Here is a 27,875-nt window from a genome sequence, read left to right as displayed (position 1 = left end):
CCCCAAATGATTACTTTCTGGTAATGATTCAGTGATGACCAATAACTTTAATTCAGCGTTTTAAAATATTTTGCCATAGGTATTTCAAGGCAATTATATGATTCTAAGGAGTTCATTTATTCAACTTGCTACTGTCCTAAATACTGCTGTGCACTTTTTAAAACATTAATGTTTGGTATTTTAAATAGCATCATGATTTTAAACTCATTCACATTGCAGCAGGTTTAAACGTTTATTAAGTTCTTATTCTATGAAGACATTGTCCTTGCCCTCAAAAAGTTGACTAAATTAGTAGTTCACAATCTGGGCAAAAATTCAGAAAGGATGCTTTTCATTTTTTTAATGTTATATCATGGTCTATAATTTGTTTCTTTGTTTTTCCTTCAATAAATGGTACACCTGGCTACATCTTTTCATGTGCTTATTTGCTGTCTGTATCTTTTCTTGGTGAAGGATCTGTTCAAATCTTTTGTCTTTTATTCTGGTCTTATTTACTTGTAAGAATTCTTTATATATTCTGTATACAAATACTTTGTCAGACATATTTTGCAGATATTTCTCCTAGTATGTAGCTTACTTTTTTATTTTCTTAAGTGTGTCTCTTGAGAGCAAGTTTTTAATTTTGTTAAAATCTATCTTATAAATTTTTTCTTTTATGGTTCGTGCTTTTGGTGCCATTAAGAAATCTTTGCCTAACCCATTGCCACAAAGATTTGTTCCTGTATTCTGGAAGTTACACCTATTTTTTTGGTAACCATTTATAGTTCTCACAACTAGTCTTCACATTTGAGGAAACTAGGCTCAGTGAGGTTGAAACAATTTGTCAAAGGTCATTGAGCTGTGAGTTGTGACTGTGTGTTCTGATTCCAAAGTGCTTTTCCCACTGTGCATATTATGCCAGAATATATGCATATATAGTAAGATCATAGGCCCATGTAGATCTAATATATCCTGGGAATGATCATTTAGTTTGTCATTTCCCAAGGTCTTGCCTTCTCTTATTTCCTGCTGGGATCTACCATTTATTTTTTTTAAATAATAATTTATTTATTTTTGAGAGAGAGAAAGAGAGATAGAGTGCAAGCGGGGGAGGGGCAGAGAGAGAAGGAGACACAGAATCTCAAGCAAGCTCCAGACTCCGAGCTGTCAGCACAGAGCCCGATGCGGGGCTAGAACCCATGAACCGTGAGATCATGACCTGAGCTGAAGTCGGACGCTCAACAGACTGAGCCACCCAGGCACCTAGGATCTACCATTTATTTAGCACATCAATTAGATGGCAAGTGAAAGAGGAATTAAATTAAATTTAGTAATCAAATGTTATTTTTTAGTGCCTTAATAGAAGATATTTTCTAATTACTTGGATTCAATCCAAATTTTTATTTATGGACCACAGTATTAATGATTTAAGAATGCATATTGAATAATCAGCCAAAAAGTATTTGAGTGCCTATTATAAGTGGCAGGCAGTGTGTGTAATTGCTGGCCAAACAGTAATGAGTGAATCAGGTACACTTGATCTTCTTCCTCTTGAAACTTGTAGTCTAGAGGAGTAGCTTTCATTCTTAAGAATGGAAGATCTCCATTCTTATGATGGAGATCCACGGTAAGAAATACATTTTACATTATGACTTGTTACACTTGTATAGTGCTCTTACACATACATATCTAAAACAGAAGTTTCATGAAACAGTTCTTCCTTTTTATGCAGGGTGCTCTGATATTTTCTATTTGTTGTTTTTTTGTTTTTTTTTTTTTTTAAGCTAAGTTGCTGCAAACCACTAAATTGATTTCACAAGCTATTAATGGGTCTCAGTCTGAAGTTTGATTACTGCAGTTTGATGAGTAGAAGCTGGTTGATTACTGCTTTGGGGGAGATTTTCAAACACATGGTTTGTTGCCAAGGGGCTTGCTAGGAGAGCATGAATATGGTGTCTGCCTTTTGAGATTCCCAGCTTCCCATTGCTCAGATGGGACAGAGAATATAACTACATATTCCTCCCAAATACACCAAAACTTTCAAAATTTCAAAGGCAGTGCTAACGTCATAAGATTCTATAGGTCTGGAAAGGACATGCTTCTTATTCTCAAAATGATCAGAGCTGTTTAGATTTAGTAATAAGTGGGAAATAACTAGCTAAGGAAATTTATCCAAGGCTAATGCCAAAACATACACAGAAAACCTGAAAACTTTCAGTAAGAAGTTTAGAAAGTATCTTTCTTCATTTGATTATTTGGAATTGAGGAAACTGGGTATACTTAGTAGTATTACTTGACTGGAAGTAAACTATGAACAATGCTTGCGGAGAGGACTTTTATGATCCCTAACCTCACAAGTGATCTTTTTGTCAAAATATGGAACTGTTTCTTATCCTTTACAGAAGACAGTTCAGAGCTTAGAAACACAAGAGGGGTCTATCCATTCATCTCAGTTTGTAGTTCTTTGAAGATTAGAGAAAAAAGGATATTGCTTCAGAAATTTGAAATTAGAACTTTTAATCTGAGGAAGTTTTATTCTGTGGCACTGTATGTTCTGATTTCTACCCAAATTGGATCCAAAACTTGTCATTTTGGTAGTGGAGGTTTTTGTTTTCTACCCCAATGGGAGCATAACTATTATAGTAGGGTGATTTTTACTTTGAATTTTTCTAATAACCACCTTCCTTTGATAAATCCACATGACAATGACAATGACAGAGCCAATGACAATGATCTGAACTTACAGAAAATATGTTCCAGATTTAAAGTTTCTGGAGGGCGTAGGGTTTCATTACATTTCCTGATGGAAATGTATTTCCATGCATTTCCTGATGGAAATTACATTACAATTCCTAATGAAATTATTTTATTGTGGCAAAGGGATGATAGTAAATTACTGTATTTTAGACAATAATATTCTAAGATGGACATGGCTTAATTACCAACTAAGAATACCAGTGTTGTTCTCATGCCAATATTTGTTCTCCATCTAGACACTGGAATAGTGAGAATAACAAAATGAGCTAGGACAACTCCCAAGTCAATGGCTTCTCATATTTTGTTTTGCTTTCTTCTTTTTCCCCAGTTAGAAGAAACTAGTATATTTGGAAAGAATTTTCTTGGTTATGAGAAACAGAGACCATCCTTTTCAGAGGATATATTAACATGAGAAAGAACTAAGATTTTTCTCTACATGGAATGAACATTTTCTTTCAGAGAAATTATCCTCCCAGGAGGGGATTTTTTGCTGGAATATCCCGGTTTCTGACAATCCTGCCCATGCTCAGACAGCTCTGCCTTTCAAAACCTGACTGATGTCTGTAGGACTTGGCACTTATCACTGCTTCCTCAGGGGCATTGCCTGGGCCTGGAGTTCATCCTTGTGCTGACTAATGTCCAATGCAAGAAATCCGTGTGTAAGCCCCAAGTTTTTTCTAGGATCAAGACAGTAGCAACCATAAACTCCTGTGCTTTAGTGTCTTTCTCTGCTTCTCATGAAAAGAGCTCTGATTTCTACTGACATGGGTTTTGATTTCTGCAGAGGACCTTCCTGCATTTTGCCTCTGCTCTTGAGAAGAAGCCACTGTCAAAAGCAGTTCATCTTTTTATGCAAGTTTCTTTTCAAAGGAACTCCTTTCTGTGGCAGTAATCAGGGGGCCTTGTTCACAAAGGTTTCTGCTGACCCCTGGCCTGAGCAGAGTGACTCTTCCCTTGTGAGCTCCCTGATTCTGCATCCTCCTTGATGCTCTCTTCTTTGGGGTCTCTAGTATCCTTGCTGTTATCAGTTGGGGATGCATCCTTGTCTGTCTCTTTTTTTTTTTTTGGCCTGAAGCTTAGGGCCCCAAGGTGTTTCCCTTTGGCCTCCATAAGGACACACAGCACCTGGAAAGCTGCCCTGGCCCCAGTGGAAACATTCAGGAGATGGAACTATGAGACCTTAGAAGCCAACCGGAGTCAAGGAGCACTGCATGGGGACAGACCTATGGTTGGTACTGGAGCCCTATCTCAAATTTGAGCTTTGACTCACCAGCAAGCTTCTCTTCGAGGCATTGTTAGCTTGGATTTGGGGCAACTAATATTCTTAAAAAAATTTTTTTTTCATGTTTATTCATTTTTGAGAGACAGAGAGAGACAGAGCATGAGCGGGGAAGGGGCAGAGAGAGGGAGACACAGAATCCAAAGCAGGCTCCAAGGCTCCGAGCTGTCAGCACAGAGCCTGACGCAGGGCTCAAACTCACGAACTGCGAGATCATGACCTGAGCCGAAGTCGGATGCTCAACCAACTGAGCCACCCAGGCACCCACAACCAATATTCTTGATTGCAGGAGGGACTCCTTTATCACTGGAACCCCTAGACTAGTTTTGGGGATTTTTCTCACCACAGTGGCTCTTATGATGTCTCCGAGTTGTGGTGTAGGAGGTAAGACACCTTGGTATTGACTATCCACCTGGAATCTCTGGCCCTTGAAGTAATTTCTGAATTCATCTCCCAAATCCTTTCTCTAAAGTGGAACTAAACTGAGAGAAATGCTCCCTTTCTTTCGTGGGTTATTTTCTCTAGTCTCTTGCTCCTCTGTTCTCTGGCTGTGGGGTGTTGCTGTTTTATGTCTGGGATCTCTTGAGACACTTCCCCTCTCATCCCTGGGCTCATTTCCTGACATTGCTCAACTTGTAGTCAGCTCTGGGCTGCTGTTAGCCCTCAATAAAGACCCGCTTTTCCAGGTTATTTTCTATAATGCTGGATGAGACAGGCTGAAAAGTCTGTTTTTCTCCTCTTGAGGGTAGCGGGAAGAACTCCTCAGACCCATGACCGATGTTTGAGGGACCTTTCTCAGAATTCTCTGGCAGAAACTGAATTTTATGTGGTCACCTTGTCTCCTACCAGCGTGAGAGTTTCCCCAAGAGTTTAGCAATCTCACCATGGTGTCACCTGCTAAATTGTGGGTGACTGCAGGAAAAAAAAAAGGCAGACTTGGGCAGATTTTGTAATTGGGCTTCTCTCACCATTAACAGTTTTATGAATTCAAGGATCTTGAGTAGTAAGCCCTATCTCTACCAGACCCAAAACTGAATGTGATTTTTAGTACACGTTGAGAGTCAAATCGGGGAAGGAGAGCTCTGGAGAGGTATTCAGGTGATGTTCACCTCAGATAGTTTTAATGGTTGGTATAACTCTTTCTCCAAAGAATAGGGAGTGAATTTTCTAGAAAGATTTTATCTGAAGTTTACAACCTTACAGCTCCTTCTGGGCAGCTTCTTTCGTCAGGTTCAGTTAATTAATTAGAATATAAAAATGACCTTTCTGCAGTATGAAGAGATCTTGTGGTCAAAATAGGAAATTAAGAGACGCCTAGGTGGCTCAGTCGGTTAAGTGTCAGACTTTGGCTCAGGTCATGATCTCACAGTTTGTGAGTTCGAGCCCCACGTTGGGCTCTGTGCTGACAGCTCAGAGCCTGGAGCCTGCTTCAGATTCTCTGTCTCCCTCTCTCTCTGCCCCTCCTCCACTCATGCTCTGTGTCTGTCTCTCTCAAAGATAAATACACATTAAAATAATAGGAAATTAATTACAAGTACAAAATCATCACTCACTTTATTCCCAGTTCAGCTTGTTAGTCCTTAATTTTAAGTATCTCTAGCCTTCCTTGCTAATCAGCCTGGATCCTTCTCTGGTACTAGAGTTCAGTCTTTCAGTTCTCTTACTTAATTGAAGAGGGAATCAAGCTCTTTACTGAGAAATAGGCCTAATCCTTGGTCCTAAGTAAAAACTGCTCTTTTCACAATCATCTGAAACCTGACTTGATAATGTCTTGGGACTCTATCTCAGTAAGAGCAATCTTTCTGCACTTGTCTTTCTTTCCTGGCACACATACCGAGACCTTTGTCCAAGGGAGGCATTTCTCTTCTTTCGTACTCAGTGTCTTCTTGTCTTCAAGTTCTTCTTGTTTTCTGAATTCTCCCAGTTTCTCTAAAATAGCCTTCTCTTTGCTCTTCAAACCTGCATTCCCCAAAGGAATAACAGAGCTTTGCTTCTTTGCACATTCTACAGAAGCGTACGGTGGTCATGTTACATGGTATATGCGTTAGCATCTCTAAAACCCAACTCATTTCATAGCCCAGGTTCCAAATCAAGCTACACACAAAAAAATATTAAGGTGTTTGTGGGGCACGAGTCTATGGCTGTGTTTAAACCACAGGTAGCTCTCATGCGTTGGTCTGAAGAGGGAAATAAAGAATTAGAAGACTCAGGTTTTAAAGACCATAAAAACAGTATATAAGATGATTTACTAAATAAAAAGGGGACAACAAGAATTGTATGCTTTCAGCACATGTTGGGAGTTAAACTTTCTTTATCTCCTTGTTTTGCTAGCCTGCTGTCAGCTCATGAAGTTGACAGAACAGTTTTTTTTTCCCCCCAAACTCCTACACAGAACAGGAGGGAAGTAATCAGCTAACTTGTTAATAGCAGAAGCCTAACCCAAAATGGAAAATAATAGATTATTTGGTTTGCCTAAATTAAAACAAATCTATCTCTCTATGGATTATATATCAATTTTGAGCCACTTAATTAGCAACTAGAGACATAAATCCAAAAATTTTCTTTTTTATTTTGAGATTACAGATCTAGAAGTTCTGAGTTACTGCTGCTATTTTATTCTTTTTTTTATGAGATTTCAGTGAAGGTTGAACATCTACCACTGGCTTCTTTGCTTTTTCACGTATTTATGAGCTTACTTGTTACTTGCTTATTAATTTGTTCTTCTGTGGATGATTGCTTTTCAAAATCCACCATGGTACCCTAGTTACCTATGTAGGCATTCAATAAATACGGGTAGTGCCCCTTTTTGTAAATTGAATAGTCTGTATGTGAATGGCTGCTTTTATATCTCACTGGTGATTCACCACTTTCCTTTTGTTGGTTTTGCTATAGAGAACTAGTTCAGGACTGATATGATTGCACCATTCTGATTCTAAAGCAGTGACTTAAGTGTTCTCTGTAGATGCAAATACTTTAGACCAGTGTATTTCAAACCTCAATGTTTATCAGAATCACCTGGAGGGCTTGTTAAAAACACATTTCTGGGCCCTACCCCCAGATTTTCTGATTTGTTAGATCCAGGGCAGAGCCTAAGAATTTGCATTTCTAACAAGTTCCCAGGTGATGCTGTTTCTGTTGACCTGGGGACCACACTTTTAAGAAATCACTGCTTGGGGCAGGCAGGGTGTGCCTGGCTGGCTCAGTCAGTAGAGTGTGTGACTCTTGATCTCAGGGTTGTGAGTTTAAGCCCCATGCTGGGTTGTTTTTGTTTTGTTTTGTTTTGTTTGTGAGCTGGGGAGAGGGGACAGAGGGGGAGAGAGAGAGAGAGAGACAGAGAGAGAGAGAGAGAGAGAGAGAATGAGAGAATGAGAGAAAGAGAGAATATCTTAAGCAGGCTCCAGGCTCAGCGTGGAGCCCAACACAAGGCTCAGTCCCATGACCCTAGGATCATGACCTGAGCTGAAACCAAAAGTCATATGTTCAACCAACTGAGCCCTCCAGGCACCCCCAAAAATAAAATCTTTAAAAAAAAAAAAAAGAATCACTGCTTAGGGATTTTTCTCCTATTTCAGAAACATGGCCTCGTAGGACAGATGGTTATATCAAAAAAAGAGAAGGAAAAAAAAGCCCAAACCTCAAGAAGATGACAGAGTTTGGTGGGCTTTAAAATATATATATTCAAATGATCTCCATGTGAAGATGTGAATTTGCTATTACGAGTAATGTGGCGTTTGTATACGATCTGAGATAGTATCCTAAGTGAACATTCAAAGAATTAAAAAGTGGAATCTCCAAATCTACAAAATATTCATATATCAAGATATCATGTTGTAGACCTTAAACTAATACACGTTATATATCAATTTTATCTCAATAAAATGGGGGGGGACTTCTTATCACTGTTATTTGTGATAAAAGACTTGGGGAGAGGAGGTATAATGAAAGAGTAGGAATGTTGGTATCTAGGAGACATCAGTTAAAATCCTTGTTCTGCCACTTACATTTAATGAATGACTTAGGAGTGTGTAACTTTACTAGGTTGTTTAGTATTAAATAAGGTAACAAATATGAAATGCTCTGCTTATCGTTGTCCATCGGTTATTTTCATAGAAGCTGGCCTCCTCTGTTGCTTTTGTATACTCAGGAATCTTTTCAAACTCTATGTGATAAGTTTTATCCAAAGTCATTACTTATAATTGGATCCCAACATTTGCAGCCCTGTGGATGCTATAGAAATGCAGACATAGAAGATAAGGACCCTGTTCTCGAACTACGTAAAATCTGCTTAGAGAGTTAGGATCCTTTCCATTGAAACTACCAAACTACTGCGGTGTCTGGGTGCCTCAGTCAGTGAACATCCAACTCTTGGTTTTGGCTCAGGTCATATTCTCATGGTTTGTGAGTTTGAGGCCTGCATGGGGCGCCATGCTGACAGTGTGGAACCTTATTTGGATTCTGTCTGTCTCTGCCCCTCCCCTGCTTGTTCTCTCTGTCTCTCAAATAAATAAACTTAAACAAACAAAAAAAAAGTACCAAACTACTATATTAAAAATGGGATAAACTGTGACCTTTTAAACATAAAAAGGTCAGAGGTAAGGCAGTGGCTCAATGCAGTTATCAAGGTTCTGGATTCTTTTCATCTTTTGTGCTCTGTCATCCTTAGCATGTTGCCTTCTGTTCTTGAGCCTCCCCTTTCCAGGTCACAAAATGACTTGTCACAGCTGTAGACCTCATATCTTTGCACCACTGCATCCAAAGGCAGAAAAAGGGCAGGGTTTTTATTGTTGTTTTTCTCAGTTCTCCTTTATCAGGGTGGAAAATCTTTCCCTCAAGCAGACTTGCCTTAGGTCTTGTTGACCAGGATTAGGATACTGTGTGCTAGCCTGCAGGAAGGCTAAAATGACAGATGGTAGGACTAATAGATGACAGAGTTGAGAGATGACTGTTGGTAGACAACAGGGAGAGTCTACTAAGGGGAGCTAAGACTGTGATCTGTAAAGATGACAGTTCTAGGCACTTTCTCATTAGGCAAAATTGTATGCTCTAGGGTAGGGGTTGGCAACCTTTTCATGTTAAAAGCCTGATAGTAAATATTTTAGGTTTTGCTGGCCACAAATGGTCTCTTGCATCTTCTTCCTTGCTTTTTCTTCTTCAAAAAAAAAAAAAAAACAAAACACCACAACCCTTTAAAAATGTGAAAAACATTCTTAGTTTGCTGGCCATATGAAAATAGGCTATAGTTTGCCAACCCTGCCAAGGTTATGAAGGCTCAGAGGAGAGGGAGATGACTGAGGCTGAAGTCATCATTTTGAAACTCCCTGAAATTCTGAGATTTGAGTGGTCTTTGAAGGATGGGTAAGATTTACATTGAGAGATTCTGTAACTTCTGAAGGGAGCAGTGGGTGGGGAAACATGTCTGTGAAGCTTACCATAAAATAGCTACATGTTACCTGCAAAGAGTGAAAAGCAGCAATACCTCTGCAGGTGAAATGGGCCAAATTGCACATGAAAGTTAGGGAGTGCTGCATACCTGGACTGCCTCAGCCACTGACAAGCCAACCTTCTAAGTATCTCTGAGAAATAAAGATGCTCTTTTGGCTTAAAGCCTCCATGTTGACTTGGAGCCCAAGGAAGGCAGTGTCTCATGTAACAGTTGGCTCTTCAGTAGGAGCTGTTGCTACTATGACTAATTAAAGGACAAACATCTTGTGTTTGGAGAAGATTCTTGGTGTCTTAACCATAGCTATACACAAAGATCATAACTCATCTTCAATTTGTACTATTGTTGTTGACAACAAGGAAGAATTGCATCAACTAATGCTAAGTCACTCATTCACTGAACATTTATTGAATGCTGAGTGTATGCCAGGCCCTAAAGATATAAGTTGAAAACTTATAGTCTAGAGGGAGGGAAACAATATATAGAGAGATAATTATAGTAGAATGAGATAAGGATTAGAAAATATATGTACAAGGAACTGTGAATGCCTAGAAGAAGGAACCATCAGTTAGTTAATCCTGATTTAAACTCTAGGTGACTCAGTCTAATTATTGCTGTCCTTCAGTGGACATAGATTATATCCTTTTTTTCTTTCTTTTTTTTTTTTAATTTTTATTTAAATTCAATTAGTTAACATATAATGTAACATTGGTTTCAGGAGCAGAATTTAGTGATTCATCACATGTAACACCCAGTGCTCATCATAACAAGTGCCCTCCTTAATACCCATCACCCATCTAGCCCATCCCCCACCCAATCCTTCCATCAACCCTCAGTTTGTTCTCTATGGTTAAGAGTTTCTTATGGTTTGTTTCCCTCTCTCTTTTTTCCCCCTTCCCATATATTCATCTGTTTTGTTTCTTAAATTTCACATATGAGTGAAATCATATGGTATTTGTCTTTCTGTGACTGACTTATTTTGCTTAATATAATACATTCTAGTTTCATCTACATGGTTACAAATGGCAAGATTTCATTCTTTTTGATGGCTGAGTAATATTCCATCGTGTATATATACCACATCTTTTTTTTTCCCAAGTCTAGAAAGGCTTTTATTTATTTTTTTTTAATTTTATTTTTCATTTTTTTTAAATTTACATCTAAATTAGTTAGCCTATAGTGCAACAATGATTTCAGGAGTAGGTTCCTTAGTGCCCCTTACCTATTTAGCCCATCCCCCCTCCCACAACCCCTCCAGTAACCCTCAGTTTGTTCTCCATATTTATGAGTCTCTTCTGTTTTGTCCCCCTCCCTGTTTTTATATTATTTTTGTGTCCCTTCCCTTATGTTCATCTGTTTTGTCTCTTAAAGTCCTCATATGAATGAAGTCATATGATATTTGTCTTTCTCTAACTAATTTCACTTAGCATAATACCTTCCAGTTCCATCCACGTAGTTGCAAATGGCAAGATTCCATTCTTTTTGATTGCCGAGTAATAACTCCATTGTGTATATATACCACATCTTCTTTATCCATTCATTCATCGATGGACATTTGTGCTCTTTCCATAGTTTGGCTATTATTGATAATGCTGCTATAAACATCAGGGTGCGTGTACCCCTTCAAGTCTGTATTTTTGTATCCTTTAGGTAAATGCTTAGTAGTATAATTGCTGGATCATAGGTTAGTTCTATTTTTAACTTTTTGAGGAACCTCCATACTGTTTTCCACAATGGCTGCACCATCCTTAATACTAGCCAGTTGTCTTACAGATCTGTACCATTGATTACAAAGAGGCCTATGTGAAATACTGTGGTTGAATCAAATCCAAATCATCATCCAGAAAAAGCAATTTCAAACATTCTACTGCTGCTGTTAGGTGTTTAGGATCCTCTTTATGTACAGAGTATATGGCTGTAGTGTTATTTATTTACTTAATTTTGTGCTTCCTGCTATACTAGGTATGAATACTGGGTTCTATAAAACAATTATTTTCCCCAGTAAAACTTGCAGAAAAGAAGATTCTGTGGTAGGGAGAACATGTCCTCCTCCCACCCAAAGAGTCTCCTCATCTTAATCCCCTGTGAACCTGCAAATATATCATGTTCCATGGTTGGGGCAGGGGGTGGATTAAGGTTGCAGATGGAATTGATTGCTAATTAGATGACTTTAAAATAGGCAGAGTATCCTGGATTATTGGAATAAGGGGAAATATAATTATAAGGGCCTTTGAAAGTGAAAGATGGAGACAGAGAAGAGGTTGTATTGATAAAATATAAGAAAAACTCACCCTACCTTTGCTGACTTTAAAGATGCAGGAAGGGAGCCACAAGCCAAGGAGTGTAGGTGGCCTCTAGTTACTGGAAAAGGCAGGGAAACGGATTCTGCCTGTATTAGTTTGTTAGGGCTGCCAAAACAAGTACCATAGACTAGTGGCTTAAACAACATTAATTTTCTCACAGTTCTGGAAGCTAGAAGTCAGAATTCAAGGTGTTGGTAGGGTTGATTTTTTTTTCCCCCTAATATCTCTCTCCTTGGCTGGTAGATGTCTGTCCTGTCTCTGTCTTCACATTGTCTTTCCTCTCAGTGTCTGTGTCCTGATCTCCTCCTCTTACAAGGCCGCCAGTCATATTGTATTAGGACCCACCCTAATAAACCTTATTTTAATTTAATTACCTCTCTAAAGACCATATCTCCAGATAGAGTCACATTATGAGGTCCTAGGGATTAGGAGTTCAACATATAAATGGGGGCAGGGTGGAGAGAGCAAATTCAGCCTGTAATACTCCCCTAGAGCCTCCAGAAGGAACATGGGTCTGCCACCACTTTGATTTTAGGACTACTGACCTCTAGAGCTGTAAAGATAATAAATTTTGTGTTGTTTAAACTTAAGTTTGTGGTATCTTGTTACAGCAAATTAGAAAAATGAATACAGTTACAAGTAATCTGAGTCCATTAATAGGAGACTGATTAAATGAATTTTGGAACATCTATACAATGAAATAGCAGTGATCAAAAATACTGAAATAAATATCCACTGACCAATAAATAGATTTAAAAATGTGATATATATACAATGGAATATTATTCAGCCTTAAAAGGAAAGGAATTCTGACACATGCTAAGTGAAATAAGCCAGTCACAAAAAGAGAAATACTGTATAATATCACTTATCTGTGGTATTCAGAGAAATCAAACTCATAAAAATAAAAAACAGAATAGTGGTTGCCAGGGGCTATGGGAAGGGGAAATTAGTTTTTTAATGGATATAGAATTTTCATTTTGCAGGATGAAAAAGTTCTAGAGATTGGTTGAACAACAATGTGAATATACCTAATACTAATGAACTCTTTACTTGAAAATGGTCAAGATGGTAAATTTTATGTTATATTATTTTACCACAATTTGAAGTTTTAAAAATAGTGAAACCAAAGACAAGTTTAAAAGGCAATGACAGAAAAATAGGTGTAGTGTGCTTTCATTGTGTATTTTTAGAGAAAGTATACACACACACACACACACACACACACACACACACACACACAATATCTCTGAAAAAATCCCAAGAAACTCACGTAGTGATTACTTATGAGAATGGGATTGTAGAGAATTAGGAAGTGGGAGGACAGGGATGGGAGGAAAACTTACATACTCCTTGACAGCTTCTGAATTTTATTGGCCACATGCATATATTACATATTGAAGTAATGGTTTTTACCATAATTTACAATAATTTTGAGCTCATAGACACAGAGAACCAGAGACACAGAGAACGGATTGGTGACTGCCAGAGGTTGGGGAAAGACTGGGCAAAATGGATAAAGGCAGTCAAAAGGCACAAACTTCTAGTTATAAAATAAGTAATGGAAATATACTGAAAGAAAGAGAGTGAGAAAGAGAGAGAGGAAGGAAGAAAGGAAGGGAGAAGGAAATGGAAGGAGGAAGGGAGAGAGGAAGTCATAAGGTTTTTAAATCTGTAACTTGGGGTTAGGGACTGCAGAGAGGGTTTTCTCACTTGGGTCATGTTTAGACTGTGAAATCGCTTTGTCAATCCAGCTATGTCTAAGTGTCAGGATAAATAAGACCTTCTTGTTTTGGCCTTTAAAGAGTTAAAAGCTTAGTTTCAAAGTGGTCATTAGGCTTTAAGGTACACATGTATGTTATGGTTTGGTATCTAATAGTATAGTTTTAAAATCTCTAGTTTCTTTAAGAATAAGTGCAGTGTGTTCACTTAGAACCTCCGAAAAAAGTTGGGGGAGAAAATATAAATGAAAATAGAAAAGACAAAAGAAATATAATAGCCAATATTTTCTGCTTCTTAAAAATCACATAACCTGTATACAACAAGAATAGAATAAAAGACACTTAACAGTAGAAACAGGTTTTGACTCTTGTGGGATTATTTCTTAAGACTTCTGGGGCGCCTGGGTGGCGCAGTCGGTTGAGCGTCCGACTTCAGCCAGGTCACGATCTCGCGGTCCGTGAGTTCGAGCCCCGCGTCAGGCTCTGGGCGGATGGCTCGGAGCCTGGAGCCTGTTTCCGATGATTCTGTGTCTCCCTCTCTCTCTGCCCCTCGCCCGTTCATGCTCTGTCTCTCTCTGTCCCAAAAATAAATAAAAAACGTTGAAAAAAAAATTAAAAAAAAAAAAAAAAAAAGACTTCTGCTTACAAATTGTTAGGTAACTGGACAAGTTAGATTTTAACATTCTTCAAAACATCCTTCTTAGTACATGAGTCCTTGCATCATACATTCCATATAAAGATTGCAACATTTTATTACTATAATTGTTGCTTAGAAGCTATTCTGGATTGAAACTTCTTGTTATATACGGATGTGTTTTCCTTACCAACAATCTTGGCCCTTGTTTTTCTCCAATGCTTAGCCAAAGCATATTTCCATAGAGCCATATACTTCTTTTTGTAGTTTTTCATCTTCATAAAAAACAAAAAACTAATTCTGGAGCCTGTTCAGTTATCTTTCCCTTTTTGTTTAGAATTTTCCTGTAGCTAATATAGCACCCAGAAAATTGCTTAGTACATAGTAGGGGTACAATAAATGGTAACGAATGACTCATTGTGAACTCAAAACTTCAGGGTTATATAGGGTATACAAAATTGTCTGTATTTAGAAGTGAAACTCCTATATATTTTTAAAGTTTATTTATTTATTTTGAGAGAGAGAGTGAGTGGGGAGGGGCAGGAAAAAAAGAGGGGCACGAGGATACCAAGCAGGTTCCGCGCTGTTAGCGCAGAGCCCAACGCAGGGCTCAAACCCACGAACCACGAAATCATGACTTGAATCGAAACCAAGAGTTGGTCATTCAACCTACTGAGCCACCCAGGCACCCCAACACCTATAATTTTATAGAAGCAAAATTCCCCTATATAGTAGAAGTTTCTTTGAAAGGGAATTTAATGCAAATTTATAAGCCTTTTACATCTAATAGGGAGATTATTACTATATTATTATTATCATCATTAACAGCAGCAGCAACAGCAGGAGCAACAGTAGTGACATCAGTAAGTCATGCTGCGTGCTTTTCCTGTATTATCTCTCAGGCAATATTTCCAATGCCCCTATTAGATAAATGCTATTTTCGTGCCTATATTTATGGATGAGGAAATTGAGCTCAGAGTGATTAAGTAATGTGTTCACCATCCCATGGCTAGTAGGTGTCAGAACCAGGGTATGAACTCAATTTAGTTTAGTTAAGATTTGGACTTGGCACTTCTAATGCAAAAATATGAATTTGACATTATCCACTTCAAAATTGGCCAAAGGGACATTTAAGAAGGGAAGGAGGAGAAAGAAGGAAAAGAAAAGAGAATTGACATCTGCACTACAAACTGGGCATGATCACTATCTTCATGCTAGAAAAACACTGGAGGATTTTGTTCAATATGAAATTCAGGCAAGGCCAGGTTGGGGAAGAGCCTGCCAACTTGAGAAGTACTATGTATATATAAAAGTCCACCTGGGAGTGGATCAAGGTAGCATCTTTTATTCCCAGTTTAGTAATGTTAATTTTATCAAGTACTTTTTAGCATCTATTTAGATAATCTTATAGTTTTCCTCATTTGACCTAATATGCTAAATTATATTAATAGAATTCCTAAATATTCATTCATTCTTGGAATAAGTCCTTTATAGTTATAAGCAAGACAGTTCACTCTGCAGAACCCAGGAACAACTCAGGAACTGGAATTACCAAGTACCCCAGAAAGCAGAGGAAAGAACTTGAAATATCCTTTGTCTTCCTTTAGGATTAGATTTTAATTTGGAACTAAATATGTTGTTTGCTAGTAAATATTTGTTCCGTGAACCAATTATTTTTAATGCTGCCAACACACTTAAATTGATACCTTGTAACTTAATGAATTAAATTACAATTAATACGTATGCAGTAAAGTCTTAAAATAACTTTAGGAGTGTGAGTCATCACAGAACCACCTTCTTGGAAGATATTTTAAAAGAAATCATGTAAACATGCTGAAATATTTTTAAGAATGAAAACTTTGAAAATCTTAACTAGTGTAATTTGGATTAATTGTACACTGTGGCAGTGACAAGCCACTATTGATATGCTTAATATTACTTATGTTGTCATCTGTTGTGATCCGAGAATTTGGGAGAATTGAAAGCAGTTTTGATCTCTACCTTATTAATTTCTTCAAATATTTTAGTTTTTTTAATTATGCCTTTAGCTTTTCTAATATGACTTTTATAAGTCTTCAAGTATTTTGTAGTCTGATTTTTTTTTTTTTAAAGACAAGTGGAAAGTAAATGTTCTTATTATTCCCCCCTCCAAAATTCAAGGGAGTGAGGAATAAAGAGATTTTGCATTTGTAGGATTTAAAAAGTGATTTTAAATGTTTGGTTGTTTCTGTTTATTTTCTAAAAGAGGAAGAGGGAGGGAAAATGGAAGATGAGACTTGGTTGTAAGAGGGAAAACTAAAGTAGGCAAAAGATCAGGGTAGGAAAAAAGAAGATAAACCAGGAGAAGGCACTTACCAGAAATAATAGCTCTGAGCTTTCCTTTTTTTTTTTTTTTTCAGTTGTTTATTTGCACTTCAAAACTCAATCTCTACAGGTATTAAGTGGGTTTAAATGTAGTTTCAGCTTTGAAAAGTCAAAGTAAGAGTCAACTAGGATAGCCACAGAGTAGATTAAGATTAAGTTTCAGCCACTGGTAGCAAGGTGGGTTTTTTTTTTTTGTTTTGTTTTGTTTTTTTTTGTCATTTGAGAGCTTTATTGAGATATAACTGATATACAAAACACAGACATTGTTAATGTGTACAATTTGATGAGTTTGGACACATGCATACACCTGTGAAACCCATCACTATAACCATCTCTAAACCTATCTGTCACCTCCCAAAGTTTCCTCATGCCTCTTTGCATTTTTTTTTGTTGTTTATTTGTTTTGTGGTAAGAACATTTAAGCATGAGGTATGCCCTCCTACCAAAAATTTAAATACACAATGGAATATTGTTAACAGTAGGCATTATGTCATATAGCAGACCTCTATAACTTTTTTAGCTCACTAAACCGAAACTTTGTACTCTTTAAAGAAGAACTCTCAATTTACTCCTTCCCCCTTAGGCCCTGGAAACCACCATTCTGCTTTGTGCTACTGTGAATTTGATTATTTTGGATACCTCATATAAGTGGAATCGTGTAATATTTGTCTTTCTGTTACTGGCTTATTTCACTTAGGATTTCCTTTTTTTCAGGCTGAATAATGTTCCATTGTATGTATATATCACTTTTTCTTTAGCCATTTGTCTGTTGTTGGACATTTGGATTGATTCCATCATCTTGGCTATTGTGTATAGTGCTGCCATGAACATGGTAGTGCAGACACCTCTTCCAGATCCTGATTTCAGCTCTTTTGGATTTATACCCAGAAGTGGAATTGCTTGATAATACAATAGTGAGAAGTTTTGATGACATAAGCATTTACATCTTTATGTAGGGATAGCTCAGTTTCCAGTAGCTTTTACTCAAACAGCAAACATTTGGGTGGAACTTAATGGGTGAGAGTTGGAGCTTTTTTTCTTCTTCTCTTTTTTGTGGTGTTGTAGTCATAAGGGAAGAATAGTCTTGTGTTACCAGCTAATTATTTCACTCTTTTGTCTCATTTTCCTTATCTGTCTTCTAGACAGATTTTGAAAAAGAGATTGGACAGTGGAAGAAAGGTTTTAAATTGTTTTCTGGCATCCATCAGGTGGACTTGGGTAGGGCATATCTTTTGGCTGTTCTTATAAACACTTGTTAGAAGATGGCTGATGAGGCTAGTAGTTAGATACCTCCAGTCATGTCCTATGTTATATTCTGAAGCCTGACTCTAAACAGTCATATTAAATATGTACCTTTGGATATGAGGATAAATGAACACAAGCCTACCCTCTGGGAATAGTCCAGAGGACATACTATAAACAGTTAGTAGTACCATCTTTACAGAAAAGGGACACCCCATTGCCCAAATTGGAAACCATAGAAAATGCTTCAGCTAATCAAACATGCCTCAATCAATTTTCTGGTCACCTAACCAATCAACTTGTTGGCTTTATTCTCTCCAAAATAGCCATCACTAATCAGAATTTCAGCTTCTCACGTATGAGCTAACATGACTCGGTGATGTCTGCTGGCTTTTCCCTCAGGCTTATGGCCCCATTCATCTGGATCTGTGAAATGATCTTGTTTGTATTACAGAGTTCTCATTTGGAAGACAGTGAATCAGCAGTGTTACTTTCCTGTGAATGTGAAGAATCAGATATCTTTAGTGGTTCCAATGTACGTAGGTATATGTTTTTATACAGCCTTTGGTAATTCCAAGTGAAAGCTTTTTGGGTAAACTTGGCTTTCAAATGCAACTGAGATACAGTACCTATTGTTTCATCTGTTTGGCCTCACTCAGCAAAATACATAGTCTGTGAAAGCAAATAAGGGACTTGGAATGAGTATATATATATAAATATAAGCATTATATTTATAAATATAAATATGAGTATATTTGTATGCATAATAATCTCCATTCAAGGTGTATTTACCAAAGTAGAAAAATGTTGTAACCTGTGAGTGAGTTCTCCCTCAGTAAAGATGATTGTTTTAGTGGGCTTTTTACATTAAAAAAATTTTTTTTAATGTTTATTTTATTTTTGAGAGAGAGAGTGCAAGCAGGGGTGAGGCAGAGAGAGGGGGACAGAAAATCCAAAGTGGGCTCTACGCTGACAGCATTGAGCCCAATGTAGGGCTTGAACTCACAAACCATAAGATCATGACATGAGCTGAAGTCAGACGCTCAGCTGAGTAAGCCACCCACGCGCCCCCTTGCATTTTTTAATGGTCAGTAGTTTCCTTTTCCCTGTGGCAACTGCTTGGTATTGGTGCTCCACTGGACCTTTATGCCCCACAGACGTAGACCTAACACATCCTGGCTGTTGAGAATGTTAAGCCAAATAATGTTTTAATTACTGGATCATGCTGTCTAACTAAATACATTTCATGAGATGTTATAAATTTATTTATCTCACTGGACCCCCAAAATAGTTGCTTAATTACCACAAATTGCCCAGGCTGAATCAGGCTGAAGTTAGTTAGAGAAGGACTTAAATTGACTTTAAAAAAATTTAAATATGTCTTGTAACAGGATAACTGCCTTTGCTAGCCATGGCTAATGCTAGGTTCTACAAACCTTGATGATAAAATCTGGATCCTGTCTATTTTAGGATGTTTATTGTATATAGTAGGCACTCTATAAATGTTAAAGTTTTACCAATTGAAACTCTCGAAGTAAGTAGGGCCTCCTAAGTATATCACCATAGTACAGCCTAGCCTGCTCTTAAACTGTCTTCTTTACTTCACCTTCACTTCACAGAGAAGGTGATCGCTACTTCAGGACTTCATCCAACTATTATATTGACCGACCCAGTTGCACTTCCTTCAGCGTTGATGATGAGTCTGAAATGGCATTAAGTTAGTTATTGTGACTCACTAATAGCTGGAGCTGTGCTCATTCCCTAGTGCTTGAAAACATTGATGAATTCACATGAACACTCATTTATTATCAACATTTTGCAGATGACAAACTGAGGGTAGAAAGGTTGTTTTCTTTGCCCAGTGTTGTGTGATAAGCAGGGGCAGCGCTGATGTCAGATCTCAGCACCCATCAGTGCTGTCATCAGTGCTCTCATTATCAGCAGGCAGCAACATCATTGATGGAATATGTACCAAGGCTGTTTATATAGTTTCCTCAAGATTTACTTGGCTCAGTCTGCAGTGGCATCTTCTGGATTAGACTGCCTTATTTTTTGGCTGACTTTGTCTTAAAGAGACCAATGCATGACAATCTATATGAAGAAAATTTTTATGAAGTTGTGCACATGTGGGGAAAAGATGACTCTAGTTTTAATGGTTCTCTGAGAAACAATTAATTGGGTATGTATATTTGCAGATTATTCTGGATCGCTTTATTTTATTGCCAGATTTCATTCATTTAAGTCAGGTTTGTTATCTTTTCCTCTTTATAAGGCAAAAGTGGTTACATGTATTTGGCTGGCTCTTAAAAAGTATTGAATTATCCTCCTATTTGGTTGCTTAGGGAGTATTTCCTATATGTTTTCCCCCTTTCCTCAGCTCCCATTCCCACCCTCATGTCAAAGGAGGTTGAAGATCTCCTTCCCAGTTTGATGCCTTAAATTTGAAAACAAAATTGTTTGGAGAACAAACTGATTGAAATCTCCACTTTGAATTTTCTTCAAAGGAAATTGCATGGGATCTTGATAACTATTTGAAATAGAAGTTAACTATTGTAAAGAAGAGTAGCACATAAAGTCAATCACTGAAGAACTTTCTCTTCAATCTCGGGATAACAGAATTATGAACTTTGGTTATCTATATTCATTCATGCATGCATGCATGCATGCATTCATTCATCTCCGAGCACTGATTGACTATCTCGTAGTAATCACTGGGCCCAGGGCCATGGAAGTTAGGCATAAAATATAGAATCTACCCTAAGAGCAAACTTTCAGCTATAAGATGAATAAGTTCTGAAGATCTAATGTAAAACATAGTGACTATAGTTGATAACATTGCATTTGATAATTTGACATGGCTAAAAAAGCAGAACTTAAATGTTCTCACAGAGAAGATAAATATCTGAAGATGGGGGGAGGGGGATCTTTTCACAATGTATATGTACATCAAAGCACCGTGATGTACACCTTAGAATCTTACAGTTTTATTTGTCAATTTTACCTTAATAAAACTGAATTTAAAAAAATCTACCCTAGGAGAATGTATAACTATGCTTCAACAGCTTAGTTTTATGGATTTTTATGGAAAGCCATGAAAAGGAGAGGAGAAAATCATTCATATGCAGTACATGGGGAGAAGAAAAGAAATATGTGGATGAGTGGAAAGAAACTTGGCTGGAGGCAAAGAGGGGATGGCTGCCTTAGATCTCTTGGGGCTTTCTTAGAAGAGAAGGGAGGAGTGTAGAAAAGCTTCTCCCTCTTCTCTGGTCTTATTCAGCCTCTAGGGAAGCAGATAAAGGGTAGAAGCAGCTTCTTGTTCCCTTTGCTGTGTCCAGGGTTGTTGGAGGTCTCCATAATGGGAAGAGGGACTGCCTGCCCCCAGAGCAGGCTTGACAGTATGACTGGAAAAGGTAGCAGAGGAGAAGATACTGGCCTTAGCTGCAGGAGTTTCACTTTGGCTTCAGATAGGAAAGAATGTAGGTAGTGACTAAAGCAGGTTGGGGTACTGTTAGCCACAGTAGCCACTGAGATTCCTGAGAGTCCTCTCTATTCCTCATCCCCATACCTTGCTTTCCTGCCTTAAAGGAGAAAAAGCTCTGTGTAAGCTGGAATTCCAATTACCATGTTTGTTGGGGTTCAGCTAGAACCAAGCAGATTCATTACCATTGCAGGGTTATATCTTCCCCAGCCTGGAGGTCAGGAAAATGCTTGTTATGTTAGTTTTTTTCCTCAGGATACAATTTCTTTCTTTCTCTCCTTCCCCTGGTCTTCTGACCCCCACTCCCACCCTACCAAACAGGAGGAGGGACACATATGGGTGGTCATACTATTTTTATGGTCTATTTCATTCCTATGCTTGGATATTATATCTTTGTAGGGAATGCATTTCCCTTCCCTACAATCAAAACAGCATTTTGTTTGATTAGCCCAGTGAAAGGAAGGAGTGTTAGCCTTCTGTTATTAAAGAGAGAAAAAAAGAAAATGTTACCCTTGAATCAAATGTGGAAAAGGCAGACAAAAAGGGAAATCTAAAATGTAAGAATTATTTGGTGTAGCATACTTTACATTTTTAAACTGTAGATTTGCATTCTTTTCTAGGGCAGGCCAGGTGTCTCAGAATATAGCAGTATCCTTCTAGATGGCAACTTCTATGGAGGTTTTCATGTGTAGTCATTTTGTGGGAGAAATGGCTTTGGAGAGAGAGAGAATGTTTAACCTATGTTTAAGATAAATTTAAGAATTGTAAAAAGTTATTAGCATTAAGATAAGCAAGCCCTAATTCAAGGCCTGCTATTGAGTAGTCAGCCTATGGGTTGAGAACAGAAGGCACTTTAATCTTTAGGATTCTTCTGAAGCATCTTGTTTTTCTTGTATGTTTTACGTTTTAGAATGTGGTATATGGGATGATCAAAACAATGAATTATTTGTCAGCTTAGAAAGTAAAACTATATTTAAGGGGGGAAAATTGGGGCACCTGGGTGGCTCAGTCGGTTAAGCGCCTGACTCAGTTTTGGCTCAGGTCATGATCTCAAGGTTCATGAGTTCAAGCCCCACATCAGGCTCTGCGCTGACAGTGTGGAGCCTGCTTGGGTTTCTCTCTCCCTCTCTCTCTGCCCCACCCCACTTGCACGGTCTCTGTCTCTCTCAAAATAAATAAATAACGTTAAAAAAATTTTTTTTGAAAAGGGGGGAGAACTGCTATTGTCACTAAATCTACTTTTGTAAGACTCTAGATATTGTGAGCAGGCACACTAAACAGTAGGTCGTAGATAAACTCAGAGATACAATGATAACCAAAGTAATTGGCTGGAAGGTGGTGATGGTGTAGGCTGATAGTATGTGCACCTAGTCATTTCTGATGGTTTGTATTTACCTTTTTTCTTTTAGCTCTCGGTATTGTATTTTTTTCCATTTTTGCAGGCTGATTTACAGAGATACCATTTCACTAGACAACATACACAAATATAAAAAGGATAAAAATAAGAAAATTTGTTGCCAAAGAGATGTGAGTTTTATTACAGCTCAAGATTCAGACAACCTGGGTCAGAGTCGCAACTCTACTTCCTGGCTCATGATGTCACTTCTCTAAGCCTCCTTTCTCCCATCTGTAAAATGGGATTAATAATAGTACCTGTCTCAGAGTGTTGTTAGAATTAAATAAGATTTATGTAAGGTACTTAGAGGGTCTGGCACATTTTCTGTGCTAAATAGAGAGCAAGGACAGATGTAGGATTCCCTGATGTCACCATGTCTTCCACAGAGTCAGGACAGTGCCACTGTTGTCCGTGGGCACAATTTAAGTTTGTAGTCCATCCAGTGCTGTGAGGGAAGAGGAAAAAGTGGACATCTTGACCATCTTTATTTTTCTTCACCACCCTTGATTTGGCTTGTGGTCCGAATAACTTGTGGCAATTTCTAAAATATATTATTTAAATTTGTAAAATGATTATTGAAGGGCCAGAAGCTTTCTTTTATTCTTCTTTATATTTGCCACAGTGCCTACCGTAGTGATTTGCAAGTTGCATACATATATGGAATGCCTTGGGTAATGGAATCTCAAAATGATGCTTCAGGCACACCAGGCTTTCCCCTGTACTGGTTTTATATTGGTCTGACTTCTGGCCCTTCTTTTGACCAGAGACATACTTTGGCGACATCTGGCACAAGGATATAGAATGTAGCAGTGAGATAATTGTAGGCAGACACCAAGAGCTTGACCTGATTTATAAAATCAACCAAATAAAAGCTCCAACTAGCTGAGTTATCCTGCTTCCATAATCTGAGGCAGGGCCTGTTCGGGTGTACTTGTTCCTTATTTTGGTTTAGGAAAGCAAGAAAAGCAGAAGATGGCATGACTTGTAGGATTTTTCATTAATAAAATTATACAGAGTTTTTTTAGATTACAGCTTGGAAATGAGTTACCCTTTGGAAGGTAAGCAATCTATTTAGCAATTACTATTTACCAGACATGCTAAGTGATTTTCATACACATTAGTGTTGAATCCAAATTTTTGAGGTTAATGACTTTTAGTATTTCCCATTTAAAGCTAAAGAAAAAGAGGCTTGTGTGAGGTATGTACCATGCTGGTAGTGACAGCCAGGTCTGCCTGACACTTATTTGAACTTTTCATCTTATGCTGGATTACCTTTGCCTTTGAATGGAATATTGTTATTCTAGTGCTAGGGGGTTGGGACAAATGGAATAGTGGTTCTCAGCTCTGTTTTTGCACCAGAGTAATCTATGGATCTTCTAAAAAATAGAGACTCAAATCTTACCTTAACGACTTTCTCATTCAGTGGGTCTTGGACATCTGTATTCTTTACAAGGTACGTAGGTGGTTACTTCACACAGCCAATGTTAAGAATCATGGTTCTTAGAAATTCCGTAGGGAAGAATTATAAGATTACAGATCTGGGGGCATCTGAAGACTGAATTTGGGATATTGTAAAGACACACCATTGATAAAAGTATAGGGGAAAAAGAGGTAGCTTAATAATAATAAAGTTTCATGTTTCAAGAGGTAGAATAGTATGTGTCATCAGAAATTGGATATATCACCAGGTTATTTTATAGCCAGATTAATTCTCCATTCTTTCTGTGAATCTCTAGAGTGCTGCCACTATTGTACTTAAGCACAGTCCTTCTCAACCCTATTTTGCTCTCCCAGATATCTTTTTACCCAGTGGTTGGGGTAAAGTTCTAGTGAATTTGCAATTTCAGACTATTAGGCAAGAACTGCTAACTCTGAAGAGAGCAGTGGATGGCAGTGATTAAGACAAATGTGATGGGAGAATGTAAATTTAACAAATTCTTAATCTTAATGGATCCTGTCTTCTGAGTCCCTCCTAATACCTTCTGTTTATTTTTTGTAATCTCACAGTATACTTTGGCAACAGGGAAGGGTTAGTAATTTTTCCTTTCACTTTACAATTAGGAAGCTTGAGTTACAAAGGCCAGGACTTGCTGAGAACTATAACTAAAATAATGGCTAACATTTGTTGAACACTAACCATGTTCCTGGCTCTGTAGGAATGTTTTTACATGTATTATCTCATATTGCATCTCTGATGTGGACAATGTTTTAGGGATAATAAAACTGAGCTCATTTATTCTACAGTTATTTGAGTCTCCTCTGTGGCAGGTACCATGCTAGGCAATGAGTATCCGGTGGTGAACAAACCAAACCCTTTCCCTAATGGAACTTACAGGGGAAGACACATAATAAAAAACAAATAAATATTCAATTATAAAATTTGATAGTGCAATGAAAAATACAAATGGGAAAATAATAATAAAGAATAACAAAACAATAGCCAGTTAGATAAAGGGTGGTCAAGAAGGGCCTCCCTAACATGGTGATATTTTAGTTCAGAATTGTTCAGGGATTTGCTTAGTGTCACACATTTAGGAAGTGATAAAGTTCAAGTCTGATTTCCAAGGCTATGCTCACTAAGCTATACTGCCTGTCAGACATGTGCTTGGAATCTGCCAGACTCTCCTATCTGGTCTGACAAGCATTCCTGTCATGACACCGTACCAAATTTCCAGAAGGGCATCATAAAATTTATAAATAAGAAATTATAATAATGTTTCTTTCCAAAAAAATCTGCCTCCTAAATACTTCTTTAAAGAGAGCCCTAGGAGGCAGCAAGGAGAAGGGATAGCAAAAAATATTGCAAGCTGTATATGGATTTCAGCAAATGATAGACATAGCTCCAGAGAAGCTGGAAATCTCTGCTATAATTGCACCAGGTACATTTGCATGAGGAAGTGCTCTCTTGGCATGCATGGGCTGGGACTGGGTGTTCCACTTCGGATCAACATCTTATTTCCTGGCCTTACTTGAACTTGAACTTGAAGGTGCTGATCCAGGAGCCAAGCAGAAGACATCTAATGGAAGAAGCTGACTGAGGAGTGTTACGTGGTGGCTAGAACCTCAGGATACTTGGAAAGAATGTTGAAGGAAGGGAAACTGCTCTTGGGAAGGGAAAGAACGAAGTGAACAGTGAAATACAGCCTTGCATTTAAATGCTGCGGTCTTCTTTTGACTTTACTGCAATGCTTAATTTGCCAAGTTACTTTCTTAGGATTTTCCAGCAGAGTCCTCTGAACTCCCCCTTTGCTCCAGAAGAATTTGTCCACTTAATCTTTTTCCTCCCAGGAAATAACAGTAGTTCTTAAGCTGTTTAGATTCTGTAGAAGTGTAATACAAGTTTTTAAACCCTGGATTATGAACCTAACTGTAGATTTGAATAGTGCTTAGTATAAATTTATGTTTGGAAAAGGTCTGTGCATGATATTCATGTCTATATCTTAACTTGATGATTATACTGGTAAAGATTGTAAATCCTGGCAATCTGACAGTTCAGTCAAAAGTTATAATTACGTTGAAACTCTATGACCCTGAAATCTAATTCTTGAAAACTTACTCTGAAGAAATTATTTAAATAGTGTAGTACTAAAATTTTAGTGACTATATTTAATAATAGGAGAAAGGGAATAGTTAAGTAAACTGTGGTTAATATTAGACACAAAACCCAGGGACCATAAAAGAAAACACTGATAAATTCAAATACATAAAGCCAAAAATTCTACACTAGAAGATTCTATAAATAAAATCACAAGACAACACGTTGGAAAAAGATTTTCAACACATATGACAAAAGAGCTAATTTCTATAATATGTAATGTGTTATATAATTTTTTTAAGATCAGACACACAATAGAACATGTGCAAAAGAAATTAACAGAGTTTCACAGAAAGATATATAAATGGCTCTTCACCATATGAGAAAACATTCAGTAGTCCTCATACCAATTATTTACCAATCAGATCAGCAAAGGTCACATAAGTATGATACTGCATTGTGTTGGCAGGTACTTAGGGGAAACAGCAATGCTGTATATTGTTGGTGGACTCTAAATTAGAATAAGAGGACATTTTGGAAATATTTATTAAAATTCTGTATGCCAATAGCATTTACTCTAGAAATTTCATTAGGAATTTATCCTCCAGAAATATTCCTATATATGTGAAATTTCATATATTGAAGGATATTCCTTGCAATGTAAATGAATTTGACAAATTTGAATATAAATTTGCTATTTATAATGACAAAAAATTTGAAATATCCTAGATGCCTATCAAGGTGTTTCCATATCAGCTAATATGGAGTTGTCTTCTGTTGTTGAAATACCAAAATGCAAAGCAGTGTGTGTGTTTCATTTGTGTGAAAAACAATTAGAGGAAAAAGAATATATTTAGATCCTTAAATATGCATAGATTGTATCTGGTAATATATATAAAAATTTAAGGGGCGCCTGGGTGGCTCAGTCGGTTGAGCGTCTGACTTCAGCTCAGGTCACGATCTCGCGGTCCGTGAATTCGAGCCCCACATCGGGCTCTGGGCTGACGGCTCAGAGCCTGGAGCCTGCTTCCGATTCTGTGTCTCCCTCTCTCCCTGCCCCTCCCCCGTTCATGCTTTGTCTCTCTCTTTCAAAAATAAATAAACGTTAAAAAAAAATTAAAAAAAAAATTTAAAACAGTGGGGTGCCTGTGGCTTAGTCTATTAAGGATCTGACTCAACTTCAGCTCAGGTCATGATCTCGCGTTCATGAGTTTGAGCCCCGCATTGAGAACATCGCCTTCAAGCCTGCCTGGGATTCTGTCTCCCTCTCTCTCTGCCCCTCCCCTGCTTGCTCTCTATCTCTCTCTCAAAATAAATAAAAATAACTTTAAAAATAATTTTAAAAACGGCAATTGTGTTTAGGGAGAAGAACCTGTTGGCTCAAGGAATGGACGTGAGATGGAGACCTATTTAATGTTCATCATGTTGCTGTTTTTTTTAATTGTGTACCATGTGCAAATGATACCTACTTTTATTTATTTATTTTTTTAATATATGAAATTTATTGTCAAATTGGTTTCCATACAACACCCAGTGCTCATCCCAAAAGGTGCCCTCCTCAATACCCATCACCCACCCTCCCCTCCCTCCCACCCTCCATCAACCCTCAGTTTGTTCTCAGTTTTTAACAGTCTCTTATGCTTTGGCTCTCTCCCACTCTAACCTCTTTTTTTTTTTTTTTCCTTCCCCTCCCCCATGGGTTTCTGTTAAGTTTCTCAGGATCCACCTAAGAGTGAAACCATATGGT

At 37.7% G+C, this 27,875-nt stretch overlaps 1 protein-coding gene across 5 annotated transcripts in view; it reads left to right on the top strand.

The window, feature by feature from the left end:
* Positions 1-27,875, top strand: part of SSH2 (slingshot protein phosphatase 2) — a 255,079-nt gene that overhangs the window by 40,619 nt on the left and 186,585 nt on the right. For 2 of the 5 annotated variants that reach the window (XM_049637942.1, XM_049637941.1), the window contains exons 1-2: positions 568-3,964; positions 18,174-18,254. The exons of 1 other annotated variant lie outside the window; for it this stretch is intronic. In XM_049637942.1, the coding sequence (XP_049493899.1) occupies positions 3,722-3,964; positions 18,174-18,254 (324 nt within the window). In that variant the 5' untranslated portion in view covers positions 568-3,721. Of the gene's footprint in view, positions 1-567; positions 3,965-18,173; positions 18,255-27,875 lie in introns of those variants that run through there. 2 more of the 5 variants (XM_049637944.1, XM_049637943.1) reach the window with 2 other exon arrangements.

This window comes from Panthera uncia, chromosome E1, assembly GCF_023721935.1.
Source record: "Panthera uncia isolate 11264 chromosome E1, Puncia_PCG_1.0, whole genome shotgun sequence".
Lineage (NCBI taxonomy): Eukaryota > Metazoa > Chordata > Mammalia > Carnivora > Felidae > Panthera > Panthera uncia.
This window is presented reverse-complemented; position numbering and strand designations above follow the sequence as displayed.